This window comes from Nyctereutes procyonoides, unplaced genomic scaffold (assembly GCF_905146905.1).
Source record: "Nyctereutes procyonoides isolate TBG_1078 unplaced genomic scaffold, NYPRO_anot_genome, whole genome shotgun sequence".
Lineage (NCBI taxonomy): Eukaryota > Metazoa > Chordata > Mammalia > Carnivora > Canidae > Nyctereutes > Nyctereutes procyonoides.
The window spans coordinates 3,976,452-3,989,701 of record NW_026575133.1 but is presented as its reverse complement, the minus strand read 5'-3'; the positions used below and the strand labels follow the sequence as shown (position 1 = coordinate 3,989,701).

At 49.5% G+C, this 13,250-nt stretch overlaps 1 protein-coding gene across 7 annotated transcripts in view; it reads left to right on the top strand.

Annotated features, from left to right (window-relative positions):
- PYROXD2 (pyridine nucleotide-disulphide oxidoreductase domain 2) overlaps nt 1-13,250 on the top strand; it is a 29,376-nt gene that overhangs the window by 12,369 nt on the left and 3,757 nt on the right. For 5 of the 7 annotated variants that reach the window (XM_055300005.1, XM_055300000.1, XM_055300003.1 and 2 more), the window contains 8 exons: nt 2,102-2,257; nt 4,498-4,651; nt 6,437-6,498; nt 6,597-6,694; nt 8,735-8,876; nt 9,308-9,442; nt 10,728-10,800; nt 11,049-11,205. In XM_055300005.1, the coding sequence (XP_055155980.1) occupies nt 2,102-2,257; nt 4,498-4,651; nt 6,437-6,498; nt 6,597-6,694; nt 8,735-8,876; nt 9,308-9,442; nt 10,728-10,800; nt 11,049-11,205 (977 nt within the window). The remainder of the gene's footprint in view (nt 1-2,101; nt 2,258-4,497; nt 4,652-6,436; nt 6,499-6,596; nt 6,695-8,734; nt 8,877-9,307; nt 9,443-10,727; nt 10,801-11,048; nt 11,206-13,250) is intronic. The other 2 variants (XM_055300007.1, XM_055300006.1) reach the window with 1 other exon arrangement.

Genomic DNA, 13,250 nt, shown 5'->3' with positions numbered 1-13,250 from the left:
AAGAGGACTTCGGATAGAGGAATGTGTTACCTGAAGAAAGAAAGACAAGGCAATATGATAGGGACCAGAGATCTAGCCTAGACTGACCAACGAGGACAACTTTCCTGAGGAGGTGACATTTGAGCTGACATGCAAGTGCTAAGAAGTTACCAGCCTTGTGGTCACCTTAGCAGAGTGTTTCCATCAGAGGGAAGTAGAGATGGACAGGTCCAAGGTGGAAGAAAGTAGGTAAGGGATGGGCAGAGGGACAGTAGAGGTGTGGGAGAGGGACTAGGGCCAGCCAAGACAGGACCTTGTAGGCTGCAAAGGAAAGACTTCATTTTATCCTGAGTGCCAGGGGCAGAGGAAGTAGAGGGATGGAGTTTGTGACTTCACAAAAGGTCAGTCCACCTGTTGGGTGGTGTGGAATGTGGTAGAAGCAGCTGTGGTCTCAAGGAGACCAGTGAGGCGGCAGCTGCAGTGGTTCACAAGATGGCGACTTGGGCTGAGGGGCAGTGATGATAGAGAGGAGCGCACACAACTTCTGGAGACTGGTCAGTGAGACTGGTGACGGATGGGATGAGAGGAAAGAAAAAGGAGGAACCAGGGATACTTCTTGGGTGAGTAAGAGTTTACTAACCTGAGAGAAACCAACGCTTGGATCAAAGACATTTCCACATCTTAGTGTAAGAAAGGATCCGGGAGGTCTCCCAGCCCAAACCCCTACCAATGTTTGGATTCACCTCCATGGCATTCTCCACCCATAGTGATCCCGCCATCTGGAATATCTCTGACTTGGGGAAATTTCGGTTGTAATTGTTGGAGAGGGCTCTTTTTGTTTCCTTGTGTTTTCTAGAACTTCTACTCACAGATCTTGTTTGTCTCTGGACATGTACCTGGTTGGCAACATGGCATTCATTTATTCAATCAACAGAAAGCATACTAACTGCAGTACATCTAGGTGCTGGAGATAAAGCACTGAGCAAAGGGACTGTGCCCCTGAGCTCACAGAACGGACATTCTACCTGAGAGACAGGAAGACTAAGCATGCAGTTAACCAGGTGGCAGTGAGTGCTTCAGAGACAAAGAAAGCAGGCCGAGGGGGTAGGAAGTGCTGGGTGGTGAGGGAGGCCTTGCTGCTCAGGTGATATGTGAGCAGAGCAGTCACAGAGGGCAGGGAGCTGGCCATGTGTCTGGGAAAGAAGTCTCTAGATGCCAGATTCATCAGGTTAAACACATTAAATCTACACAGCTTTTGGTATGTCGATCATACCTCAATAGAGAGGTTTCAGAAAAAAAGATGTCTCTAGTGGGAACAGTAAGTCTTATTTGTGAGGATAACCCAGGCCCCTTTTTTGTTTTATCTGTACTTCTGTTACAGAAGTAGATGTACTCTTGGAAAGTTCTGTTTGCCAGTCAAATATTTGTAAATCGAATCATATTTTAAATACATCGAGGGAACTTCCATTTAAAGTGACCCTGGAGTAAATGAGTCTGCAAAGTAAATAAAATTTTTTGATGTGAATAATTTATCTACCTTATAAGTATGGATTTTCACATAACCATTACTTTATTGTGTCTTTCTACATTTTAATTATTTATTTCTGAAGTGGGAGCAGTTATAGACTAGTGCTGAGAGCCAGAGCTTTGGAGTCACAGGGATGTGGTTTCGAAACCTAGATCCACCTCCCAAGGTGACCTTGGACAAATTATTTCCCTGCTCTGAGACTCTGTTGTTGTATTTGTACAATGAAGATAGTATACTTAGAGTTGCTGTAAGGTGATCATTATAAATCCCAGTACAGTCCTTGGCACAGGGTAGCATGGTATGGTATGGTGTAATGTGATGTAGTGTAGTGTGGCATGGCATGGTGTAACGTGGCATAGTGTGGTGTGGTATGGCATGGCATAGCATGGTGTGGTGTGGTGTGGTATGATATAGCCTGCCAAAGGATGCCTAGGCAAGAATGCTTTTTATACACTTACATTAAAAAATAAGAAGCAGCACCACTGCCTTGGGGAACTGCATGCAGGTACCTAAATGGCTACAAACACAATCAGAGAAAGGTCAAGGGCAGAGGACACAGACCCCTTAAAATTCTATGCTATGTGTGTTCTGTAGAAACACGGGCTGAGGCTTCATCTTCGAAACCCCTACTCCTTCACCCCAATGCTGGAAGAGAGCATGGGGAGCAAGGTGCCCAGGTCCCTTCTTCTGGGCACAGACATGGCGGAAAACCAGAAGCAGATTGCCCAGTTTTCACGGAAGGATGCCCAGGTAGGAAAAGGGACTGGCAACGGATCTCTTCCTCCCTCATCAGCTTGTAGGTGGCTCTTGAAAGGAATTGGGCCTGGTTGGAGTTCCCAGAACATGTTGTCCAAAGACCATGAGAGCTTGGACAGGCTGTCCCATCTGCCCTAGGAGAGCTCCAGTCTGTGCTAGCCATGATCTTAGGTACTTTGAAGAGAAGGGGATGGAGAACAGTGATTAAAACCTGTGGCGGACACTGGGCGCATCTGGGTGGCCCACTGTGTTAAGTGGCTGCATTCAGCTCAAGTCATGATCTCAGGGTCCTGGGAATGAGCCCCCAATCAGGCTCCCTGCTCAGCAGGGAGTCTGCTTCTCCCTCTGCCTCTCCCCCTCCACTCATGCTCTCTCTCTCTCTCTCTCTCTCTCTCTCTCAAATAAATAAATAAAATCTTTTTAAAAAGATGGGTAGACAGTGGAGCCCCTCAAGCCTGTGTGTTCAGTATGAGGTCACTGTTCAGGCAGTCTCCACCAGCTGTATTTCAAAAGGGAATCCACTGGTGCGTACTTATACTGTATGTGTTTTCCATCTCTCCTGCTTTTGGAAAGAATTCCAGGTGGTTATCAATATTAAAACCCATGAAAGCCATAAAGAAGGATGAAGGGAGGATCAGAGACAATTAAGGATAGAATGAACTGGATCAGTTATTTAGGACAGGAGAGTTGTAATAAATATTCATTTGATTTGGCATCAATCCCCTGGCAGCTCAAGGCAAGAAATTGTCCATGATGGCATGCAGGTCTGATAGAAGGAAGTACATATGTCTGATGGAGAAGGCACATTTTTTCCTTGGGATTGAAGTATAAGGAATTTGTTGGGTGACCTTGTGTACATGGACCATTGAGGAGTGTTACGGGCCTGGTGTGACCGATTTTGCAAATACAGATTCTTTGCATGGACATACTTTTGTACCAGGCCTAGGTACAAGCTGAAGGCACAGCATGAACCCATATCTCAGTGAGGACATTTTCTTAAGAAGACCTAGGTTAATACAATCAATGTGTGTTGCTTTTTGTAACCTAGTGTTGGGTAAAGCCAAGAGAGCCTCGGACACACAGTGTGTCTCTTCAATCAGTGGCTTCTAAACCTGGCTGCTGACCAGAACCACCTGGGGAGCTTGCTTTTTTAAAGTGCTTCTTTTCTGTGCAGCTGGTGGGGGACTAGAGCCTTTACCCTCCCCTCCAAACCCTGACCATCTCAGATGCACCAGAGAGGATTCAGGACCAGGCCACATCCCCGGGCCTAGAGGAGAGTAGCTGTGACCTTGCATGCTAGTGACCACAGGAGGAGAAGGCAGGGGCCACATCCTGTTGTGGAAAATAAGGAAACCCATTTCTGGCTTTGTCTTCTCACATTGTCACATTGAAGGCCTACTGTATGTAGAGAAGGCTGCTTGAGGTCGTTTTTATCAAGACTTCTCAAACATACTTCAATGCAGAACTTTTCTTTATGTAATCTTATTAAAATTCCACAGATATATTCATGAGTATAAATGAACCAAAAATTGAAAGCTGGGGGCTGAGGATTGAGGTAGGGCCCCCGGTGGCACAGGCATCCATCTCTGCTCCTGTCACCCACCCAGTGAAGAAAAGGTGGGTGTCTTAACCACGCTGTTGAAATGGATTCTGGAAAAAAAAAAAAAAAAGGAGAGAGAGAGAGGAAAAAAAAAAAGAAATGGATTCTGTTACTTGCACTTGTGGGGCAAAGGGATGTGGGCTTCTGTTTCTGCTTATGTCAAGAGGACAGAGATTTGCAGACCAGGAAAGAACAGTCATCATGCTGGAATACAGGAGAAGAGATGTTACTTTTACCAATAATATATGGAAAGACGACACAGAGAGAAGAAACTTTAAAGTGGTTTTATGGTTTATCACAGAGACCACACCCTAGGATACTTGCCAGTTTTCTGTGGCTGACAACTGGTCTTGGCCAGCATAAGCCCGTGTCCCTGCCACCATCCTGGTGGCTCATCTGCTCAGGATGTCTCTAACCACCCCTAGTGCTGACAACAGCTCACAGACCTGGATCTGGGAGTAATTTACCACAGCCAAGCTGGGCCCAGGCTGGGTGTGAGGCCTGAGAAGCCACAAAGGCTCCAGTAGGAGCAGCAGGCCACGTGAGGGCAGCCTGGAGGACAGAGCGTGGGGGTGATATGCTTGTCACAGGGATTCTAAGCAACAGGGCCTTGACTCAGAGCTCTCTGTTCCAGGCCTTTCCCAAATATGAGGCATTCATGAATCGGTTGGCTTTAGCCATAGACCCACTGCTGGATGCAGCCCCCGTGGACATGGAGGCCTTCCAGAGGGGTTCCCTGTGGCAAAGGCTCCAGTCGCTCACCACACTCAAACCCCTGCTGCAGGCAGGTGAGTCCCAAGTGCAGGCATCAGGGCATGATGAGTGACCTTCAAGGAGCTGAGCCCATTTTCTGGATGATAGAACATGAGCTTGAACCTTCATAAGCCTGCCAGCTGCCGTCCACAAATAGGGATTGCCCGGAGCACTCTAGTGAGTGGGTATTAGCCTGGCTACCCTAAAAGTAGAACCTGAGATGAAGGCTTGTGTGCAGGAGTTCATCTTGAAGGGTGGCCCCAAGGAAAGGAGTAGTGAAACTGGAAAGAGGGAGAGTCAGTCCCAGGGTGTGCTACTGTGCTGGCCACCACTGCAGGTGACAGGTGCTGGTCCTGGGAGGGCCACCTGAGTAGTCCTATGAAGTGCACGTGAGGACCACTCCCAAGAGAAAAGGAGGAAATGTTTATACATCAGGTTCTGTCCCCTGCTGGTCAGAAATTGCCCCATGGGGCTTAACTCCTACCTGGGGCATTAACTTCTGGGCTGTGCACCCATGGGTGTCAAGTGGGTTCCCATGGTGTCCTGTCATGGTGCCAGGCATGCCTCAGAGAAGAAATGAAGAGGTTCATCTCACAGATCTGAGGTGAGATGCTGTCGGGTTTTATCATGCAAAGCTGATTGAAGCCTGCTTGGTGAAGTCTTGTCACCATAGTCATGGCTAGAACAAGAAAGAGTGGCCAAGAGAGTGAAGCATCCTTCCAGGAAGGATGCTAGATTTGGTCTCAGCAAGAACAAACTCTATGGTGAATTAGTGACATTTGCCACAGGTATGGGAAAGGACATTTCACCAAGAATGCTACTTTTTTCTACCATTCCTCCAGGTTATGAAAACCAGGTTAGCTTCTGTATTCTGGAAAAGTGCTGATGAGTTGGTACTCATTCAAAACTGCTGCATAACAGACAACTACAAAACCCAAGTAGCGTGTAAAAATAAACATCTATTTCTCACGTGTCTGCACAGTTCAGTCTGGTCTGGCCTCACATGTGTGTTTACGGCTGGGGCACATCAATCAGACTAGCTTTGTTCCAGGTGCTTCCCATCCTCCTCCTGGAAGCAGCAGGCTGCTCTAGGCATGGCCTTCTTCTGTCAATGGCAGAAGCATAGAGGGCAAGCACCGATGTGCAGGCCGGCTTCAAGCGACTATTTGCATCCCATCTGTAAAGATTCCATTGGCCAAAGCAAATCATGTGGGCAAGCCCTGAATTAAGGAACAGGGCAGGTCAACCCAGCTACAGTGGGAGACACTGCAGAGTTGCATGGAAAAAGTGTGTGGATATGGGGAGGGGTGAAGGATCAGAGCCAGCAGAATCTACCACAAATGCCAAAAGTAGACATTGCCTCTGAGATGACCAGTCCAAGAAGCTTATGCAAAAAATTTATTAAGCAAGTGCTATATGCTAGACACTAAGCCAGGCACTGGGACTCCCATAGCTAGAGATCACTATCCATGTCCTCAGGGATGTCCTTACTGCCCAGTAATTTTCTGAGATAGTGTGAATCAGCATCAGGGGAGTGGACTGGCCAACCAGGCCACCTCCTGGGGTATGGGCCTTCTAGAGTTCAGAGTAAGGGAATAAGGTACAAGTTAACCTTTTTCCAAAAATTATTCCACAATCAAAATGTATTCAGTGTCTATGAGCTTGCAAATGCTGTAATATGCCATTTAATCCTTACAGGAGCTCTTGGGGATATGAAATATCACTCCCATTTTACAGATAAAGAAATAGAAACAGTTATCGAGGATTGGAATGACTCCGTCTTGCCTGACCCATTTTGTTTTATGGGTCTTCTCTTTTAGGTCGCATACTGGGAGCCCAGCTGCCCCAGTATTACCAGGTCCTCACAGCTCCAATTATAAAGGTGAGGGGCTCCCCAGCCTCAGTCTGGACCCCACAAGTGAGGGGGCCTCTCCCCGCCAAAGCGTCTATGCCTTGCTCGTTGCTGTTTCGCTGTCCCAGGTGCTGGATCAGTGGTTTGAGTCTGAGCCTCTAAAAGCCACTCTGGCCACGGATGCTGTGATTGGAGCCATGACAAGTCCCCACACTCCGGGGAGTGGGTGAGTGCAGGGGTGCGGTGCATTGGGAGTGGAGTGAATCCCCCAATGAGAGTGCTGACGGCTGTTGCTCACCAAGCTCTCCCAGTGAGCCAGGCACGAAGCCAAGCACCCATCGGACCCTCAAAGCAGCATCTGAGAGCCACGGTTCAGAGAAGGGGCAGGTCTTGCCCAAAGTCACACAGCTAGTGGTGGCAGAGCTGATTTCCAGCTGACCCTCCAAAATCTTCCTTCTCAGTCACTACTCCCTACTGCTTCAGGGAGAAAAGCCTCTCTCCCACTGTGATATCTCAACATGAACAGCTTTCTGCTCTCTTTCTCCTACTCGTCTTCCTCCTTTTTCTCTCTCTCTCTCTACCTCTTATCTTTCTCTCCTCTTTCTATCTCTTCTCCTCCCACAAAATTCCATTGCCCCCTCCATCTGCCACAGATCCTTTCTCTGGGCTCTAGGACATGCACGCACAAACACCTTCATAAGGGACACCGCCTTTCCCCTTGTGAGGGGGTGTGTTGACAGCCCAATCCAAGAAGGGGCAGCCAGACACAGTGAAGTCTGTTCCTGTGGTATGACTACCAAACCCCTTGTAGGAGCAGGAATGGAAGGGGTGCGTGTGTGTATGTGGGTGTGGGGATAGAGGACGATGCCAAGTGTTGGTCCATTTCCAGTGCATCAGAAGATGCAGTTAGAAGCTGTCAACATGGCTTTTCTCTCAAAGGATGAGAACCACCCTTGGAAGTGGTTTTTCAGCACACATTAAGCCAGTTCCAAATTCCCAAGGGCCATGGAAAAGGGGCGAGGGAAGCGTTGGCAGTGGTTGCCATATCTTGGCCAACTCTATGATCCACCAGCCAATTTGGATCTTCCACTGGGGCCTCCTGTCCTTTTTTCTGTGGCTCTCCGAGAGGCATAGCTACTGCCCGGTTTGTGAAGTGGCCCTTTAAGTAATTTGTTTCACCATTAATTCCTCCAGTGAATATTGATGGAACCCTTACCTGTGCCAGATCCAGGGCTAGATTGTGAGAATGGCGCTGAGATACTCACAGGAGAGGTAGACACAGAGCAAATGACAATAGTGGAGTTCTGTGAGGGTTAGGAAGGGAGTAGAGCAGGAAAGTAATGCTGTCCAGGATCAGAGGAGACCTCCATGAGGAAGAGATGTTTAATCTGAGATTCTCAGGACAAGAAGAATTAGCTAAATAGACACAAGGTAGGAAGGGGCTTCCAGGCTGTCGGAACAGCATGTGCAAACGCTGGGGGCTAAACATGGATCATGTGGAGGTTTACTTTGGCAGGAATGTGGGCTGTGAGGGGGAGCATGGTGAGGGATGAGGCTAGAGCCCTGGGGCCATTTCCAAAGACTAGCTATGACCCTGAGAGCAATGCTGAGCTGGCAAAGGCATCAAAGAAGAGAATTGACAGGACTTGGCTGGGTTTTGCGATTGGGCTCCAGGTCTTCAGGGAAGAAAGAGTGGGAGGAGGTGGTCCAACTAGAGGACGCCACTGCAGAAGTTTAAGGAAGGGAGGAGAGTCCTGAACCAGGGAAGAGGCCTCAGGGAGCCAGAATTGAAAAGTTCTTTGGGAGACAGGGTTGATGCATGGAGGAGGCACTGCTGCGAGTCGAGACTGGGCCTCAGCTTTCTATGGGAAACAGAAGCTGCCATCAGTAGGATGGGGAGAACAAAGGGAAAACAGATTGGGGAATGGGGAAAGAAATGGGTTTAAGCTGCCTGCCAAAAACACACTCAAATGGGGGATATCTGGGGTAGCTGGCACTCAGGAGAGAGTTAGAACTGCGGGTTTGGGCCTCGCCACCTCAGTTGGTGTTTAAGCTCTGCTTGCAGACATGTTTGCATGGGGAGAGAATGTAGGGCATGGGGTAAAAAGCCCTCAGAGGGGCCTAGAGCCCATTTAAAGGCTGACGGGAAAGGCAGTATGGGGGCAGGAAAGGCTAAAGGTACCAGAAAGAAAGGACTGTTTGTGCTTAGAACTCTAGGGACGTTAAATCCCACCTCCAACCAGTGATCCCAGTGATCTGTTCTCAGGTATGTGCTGCTACATCACGTGATGGGGGGTCTGGAGGGGATGCAGGGGGCCTGGGGCTATGTCCAGGGTGGCATGGGTGCTCTCTCTGATGCCATCACAAGCTCAGCCACCGCACATGGAGCAAGCATCTTCACTGAAAAGGTGAGTGACCTCCCCCCACACACACCCCTTACCCTGACTATTTGCAAGGATCTCAGTGTAGAACAAAATGTCAAATTCGAAAGTTTCCTCATTTTACTGATGCAGAAAATGAGGCTTTGGAATCAAGGGGCTAAGTTTATGGAGCCTGTTAATGGCTGAGCATCTGTCGACCAGGTCCCAGTTCTTCTGACCACCCCCCCTTTGAGCACTCTGGCCCCTAGCCCCCATTAGAGCTAGCCTCTGCATGGGAACAGGTAGACTGAGGCTTTGCCACATTGTCACAGAGCCCAGCAGGTGGATTCAGGCTGGGGAAGCTGTGAGCCCCAGGAGCAGCCCAGACAGTAGAAATCCCCCAAGATCCAACCTGTATTTTCCATCGTGGGTGGGTGGGTGGAGGGGAGTTCCCAGGGCCTCACTCCAGTGAGCTCTAGGCAGTGGCTAAAGTGCTGGTGAGCAGTGAAGCACGCGTCCAAGGAGTTGTGCTGCAAGATGGCTCGGAGGTGAGGAGCAAAGTGGTGCTGTCCAACGCATCCCCACAGGTCACCTTCCTGAAGCTGACACCACAGGTGAGGCCTGGGGGCTAGAGGCAAGATGTCTGCCAAGACGGCAGGGGACAATGGGGAGGAGTGTTGGTCAGGGGCCCCAGGACTACATGGGGATGGGAGGTGCAAGTGCCAGGTCTCTGCACTGGGGGAGGCCAGTCCTCTCCCTTTTCTAACAGGCAGGTAGCAGACAGGGAAGAAGCCTCACTGGTGGGGAGAAAGGTCCAAGGGAATGAGGTGACCTAGGCCATGCAGCTGGCAATTAGCAGAGCCAGAGCTAGAACCCAGGTCTGACTTTTAATCCAGAGTTATCCTACTACCCTGATCTCCTGCTCAAACCAACTCTAATTCTACCATCTGTGTCAATTATCTATGGCCATATCGATGCCATATGAAACAACCACACAGCATCTGGGCATTTAATAAGAAATACTGGCTTAGCACACAGAACTGGAGAATTCAGTGGAACTTGGCTGAGTTCAGCTGACCTGGGCTTGCTCGTGCACCTTCCATCAGCTGTGGGTCAACTAGTGGGCCCTGCTCTTCGTGGCTGGCCTCGCTCATGTGCCCAGGTTGGCTGGCCATGGCTAGACCAAGACAGTTTCTGCTGGAATGAACAGGCTGACTAGCTCTGCTCTGTGTGTCTTTCATCCTGAGGTATGATAAGTCCAGGCATGTTTTCAGGGTCTGGCAAGGGCAAAAGTGAGCAAACTCACTTAGGCAGGTGGTTTTCGGGATTCTTTTTGCATCCTACTTGCTAACGTTCCCCTGTCCCAAGCGCAGAGCCACTGTGAGAGGATGTTACAAAGGTGTGTGCATACAGGGAGGGATGAGGATTAGGGGCAATTTTTACAACCATTCATACCTTCCGTGTCACCAAAAGATACAATATGAGTATGGAGCTCCCAAACATTCTTCGAACTGTTCTGGGGGACAAGGCACCATTTTTTCTTAGTGATTCCACTAAGAAAATTCAACAAACATCAGTTCAAAAGCATCTTGTCAAGACAATTCTGAGATAATCAAGATCTCCAAGAGTTTACAGAGCAGAGGAGAAAAGGGGCCGTCAGCCCACTGGCCATAGCCAAAGTAAGAGTTGGTCTGGGCCATTTACATTTGCTCTGGCAGAGTTCAAAGGAAAAAAATGGTTAGTGATGAGCTGGAGGGGATCCAGGAGGGCTTCACAGAGGGGGTGCTTTGGCTGAGCTCTGAAGAGTGGAAAGGATTCTGGCAGTAGGGATTGAAGGACCATCCTGAACAAAAGAAGAAGGTAGGCGCCTTCAGGCCTTTTCATGGAAACTTCTTCCAGGAATGGCTTCCTAAGGAGTTCGTGGAGAGAATCTCCCGGCTAGACACCAAGTCACCTGTTACCAAGATCAATGGTAAGAGTCACACACATTGCAGAGCTATCTCTTTTGAGATTATCTGAGTGAGAAATCTCCCAATTTGGGAAAAACTCCCTTACATCATCATCTCTCTCTATTCCCACATCTCCACCCTGGCACCCACCCACCCCCACCATACTTTTTCTTTCTAATCCACCACTTGAGTGAGCAGGGTGATAGGTAGAGAAGGAGGATCCTGGAGGCTGAGGGCCTTTGGGCCCTCACCCTCCTCTTTGCTCCCTCAGTGGCTGTCGACAGGCTGCCTGACTTCCTGGCGGCCCCCAATGCTCCAGGGGGCCAGCCACTGCCCCATCACCAGTGCTCCATCCACCTGAACTGTGAAGACACACTCCTCCTCCACCAGGCTTTTGAAGATGCCATGGATGGCCTGCCTTCCCACAGGTGGGTGGGACCTAGGGTTTGCATCCCCCCCCCCCCCCGAGACACTCTTACATACTTGGGCTTGAGGGGAAGGGGTAACTGTCTAGACACAGGAAAGATGGCCTCTTCCTCCTGGTGTTAAGCCTTCAGTGTCTTAGATTTGCCTAAATCCACACTTAAGTTCTGAGGATAGGAAGTACATCTCAGATGATAAATCTGTGCGTCAGGGCAGGTAAGGAGTAAAGAATAGGGCACAGTGCAGCCAAGTGTCACAGATTAGCAGAGGGGTCAAAGTATTACAGAGAGAACATCCCTGGCATTTGGGAGGAATTGAAGGAAATGCTTTCTGGAAGAAAAAGGGTTTCTCTGATTCAGCAGCCCATCAGAGGGCACACACTCCTCCTATGCCCCTGCTCTATATTCTGTCTCTGATAAGCCGCCTTTGTGCAAAGCTTCTAAAAACATCTCCTACCTCCCATCCCAGCTGTATCTCCTTCTGGGAACAGGCAGGGGTGTTTCAGGAGCAAGTATCTCTCCATGCTGTCAATTGTCCACCAAAGCTTGTTGAAAATCTGTTCTGTGTGGGCCTCTTTATTGAGTATGGGTTAGGGGATTTGGGGGTCAGGCAGGGGCATGAAACAGACACAAAGCTTACCACAGGGCAGGCACACAGACATTTATAGCGCGAGGTGAAGAGGATATGTGCCTGGGAGAAGGGAAGAAGGCAATGTCCATTCTTTATTCATAAATATTTTGGAGCCCCTACTCTGTGGGGCTTAGTCCCTCAGGCTTAGTCCAGGGACCTGGGCACAGAGCAGCAAGCAAAGTCACATGTCCTGCCCTCCGTTCATGGTAGACCTTCTATGGTAGAAGGCAAGACAATGAACAAACATGCACTGATAGTATGGAGAAAGATAGATCAGAGGTGATGGTTCACTAGTCTTTATAAGAAGGTCAGGAAAGAAAAGCATCTCTGACAGCAAGGTGTTTGAGCTGAGACCGAAGGGAAGTGAGAATAGAGGCCTTATAAATTTCTGAGGAAGAACATCCAAGCAGAAGAGAAGTCAGGTGCAAAGGCCCTAGGGTACGAGTGAGCTGCTGTGTTGCAGGCACAGGGATATAGCCAGAGAGGCTGGAGAAAGAACCTGGGAGGGGGGAGTTGTGGCGGGGGGTCCACAGAGCTGCAGCTGGGCCCTGTCAGCCACTCCTGGCTTTTACTCCTAGAAAGTTTGTGCTAAACCTAACTTAGATTTTGGAAAGACCACTCTGGCCACTGTTTGGGGAAAAAAAAAAAGGCACTTGTTGCAATTGGTTACTATTGTAGAATCCAAGGATCAGAAGATGGTGGCCTGGACCAGGGTGGGGATGGTGGAAGTGACGAGAAGTGGCCAGATACCGGGTATTTTAAGATGAAGCTGGCAGCATTTGCTATTGGACAGGAAGTGGGGTGTGAGCAAAAGAGGTGCCACTGGAAGATGGTGTTTGTCTTTATAAAAAAGGGGAACCTGGTGTGTGGGGGGGTGGAGGAGCAGGCTTTAGGCATTCGGGTTTGGACAAGTTGCTTTAGAGATGCCTACAGGACATCCAAGTTCAGAGGGCACATTGCAAGTGAGGGATGCAGGGAGAAAGGGCATTTCATGTGGCCTTGAAGGTGCTCATATTTAGAGATTAGAGGGAAAATGTGCTCCAAGTGGACAGAGCATTGTAAGCAGGGGGAGGGTAGGAAACAGATTGGGGTTCTGTAGGGTAGCTGCAGCCTCAGCAGCTCTGTGTTGCCCAGGCTGCTCCGGGAAAGGTAGGCAGATAGGGGCAGCCTGGGTTGACATTTGGCCACCTGAGCTCCTGCTGCCCTGGGCCTGGCCCCTTCCCTCGTGTGTGCTGTCTGCTGGGCCCTAGACCTGTCAGAGTACAGGCTGTGGTGGGGGTTATGGGGACAGGCATGCATTTAGAGGGAGGCTAAGTGGGACCTGAGACCCTGAGGCAATGGCAACAAAGGGTGTGTCGAGGGGCTGGGAGCTCCTTTGGGGTAGTACCGTCCACCAGGCGAGCAACTGCCACAGCCTCCC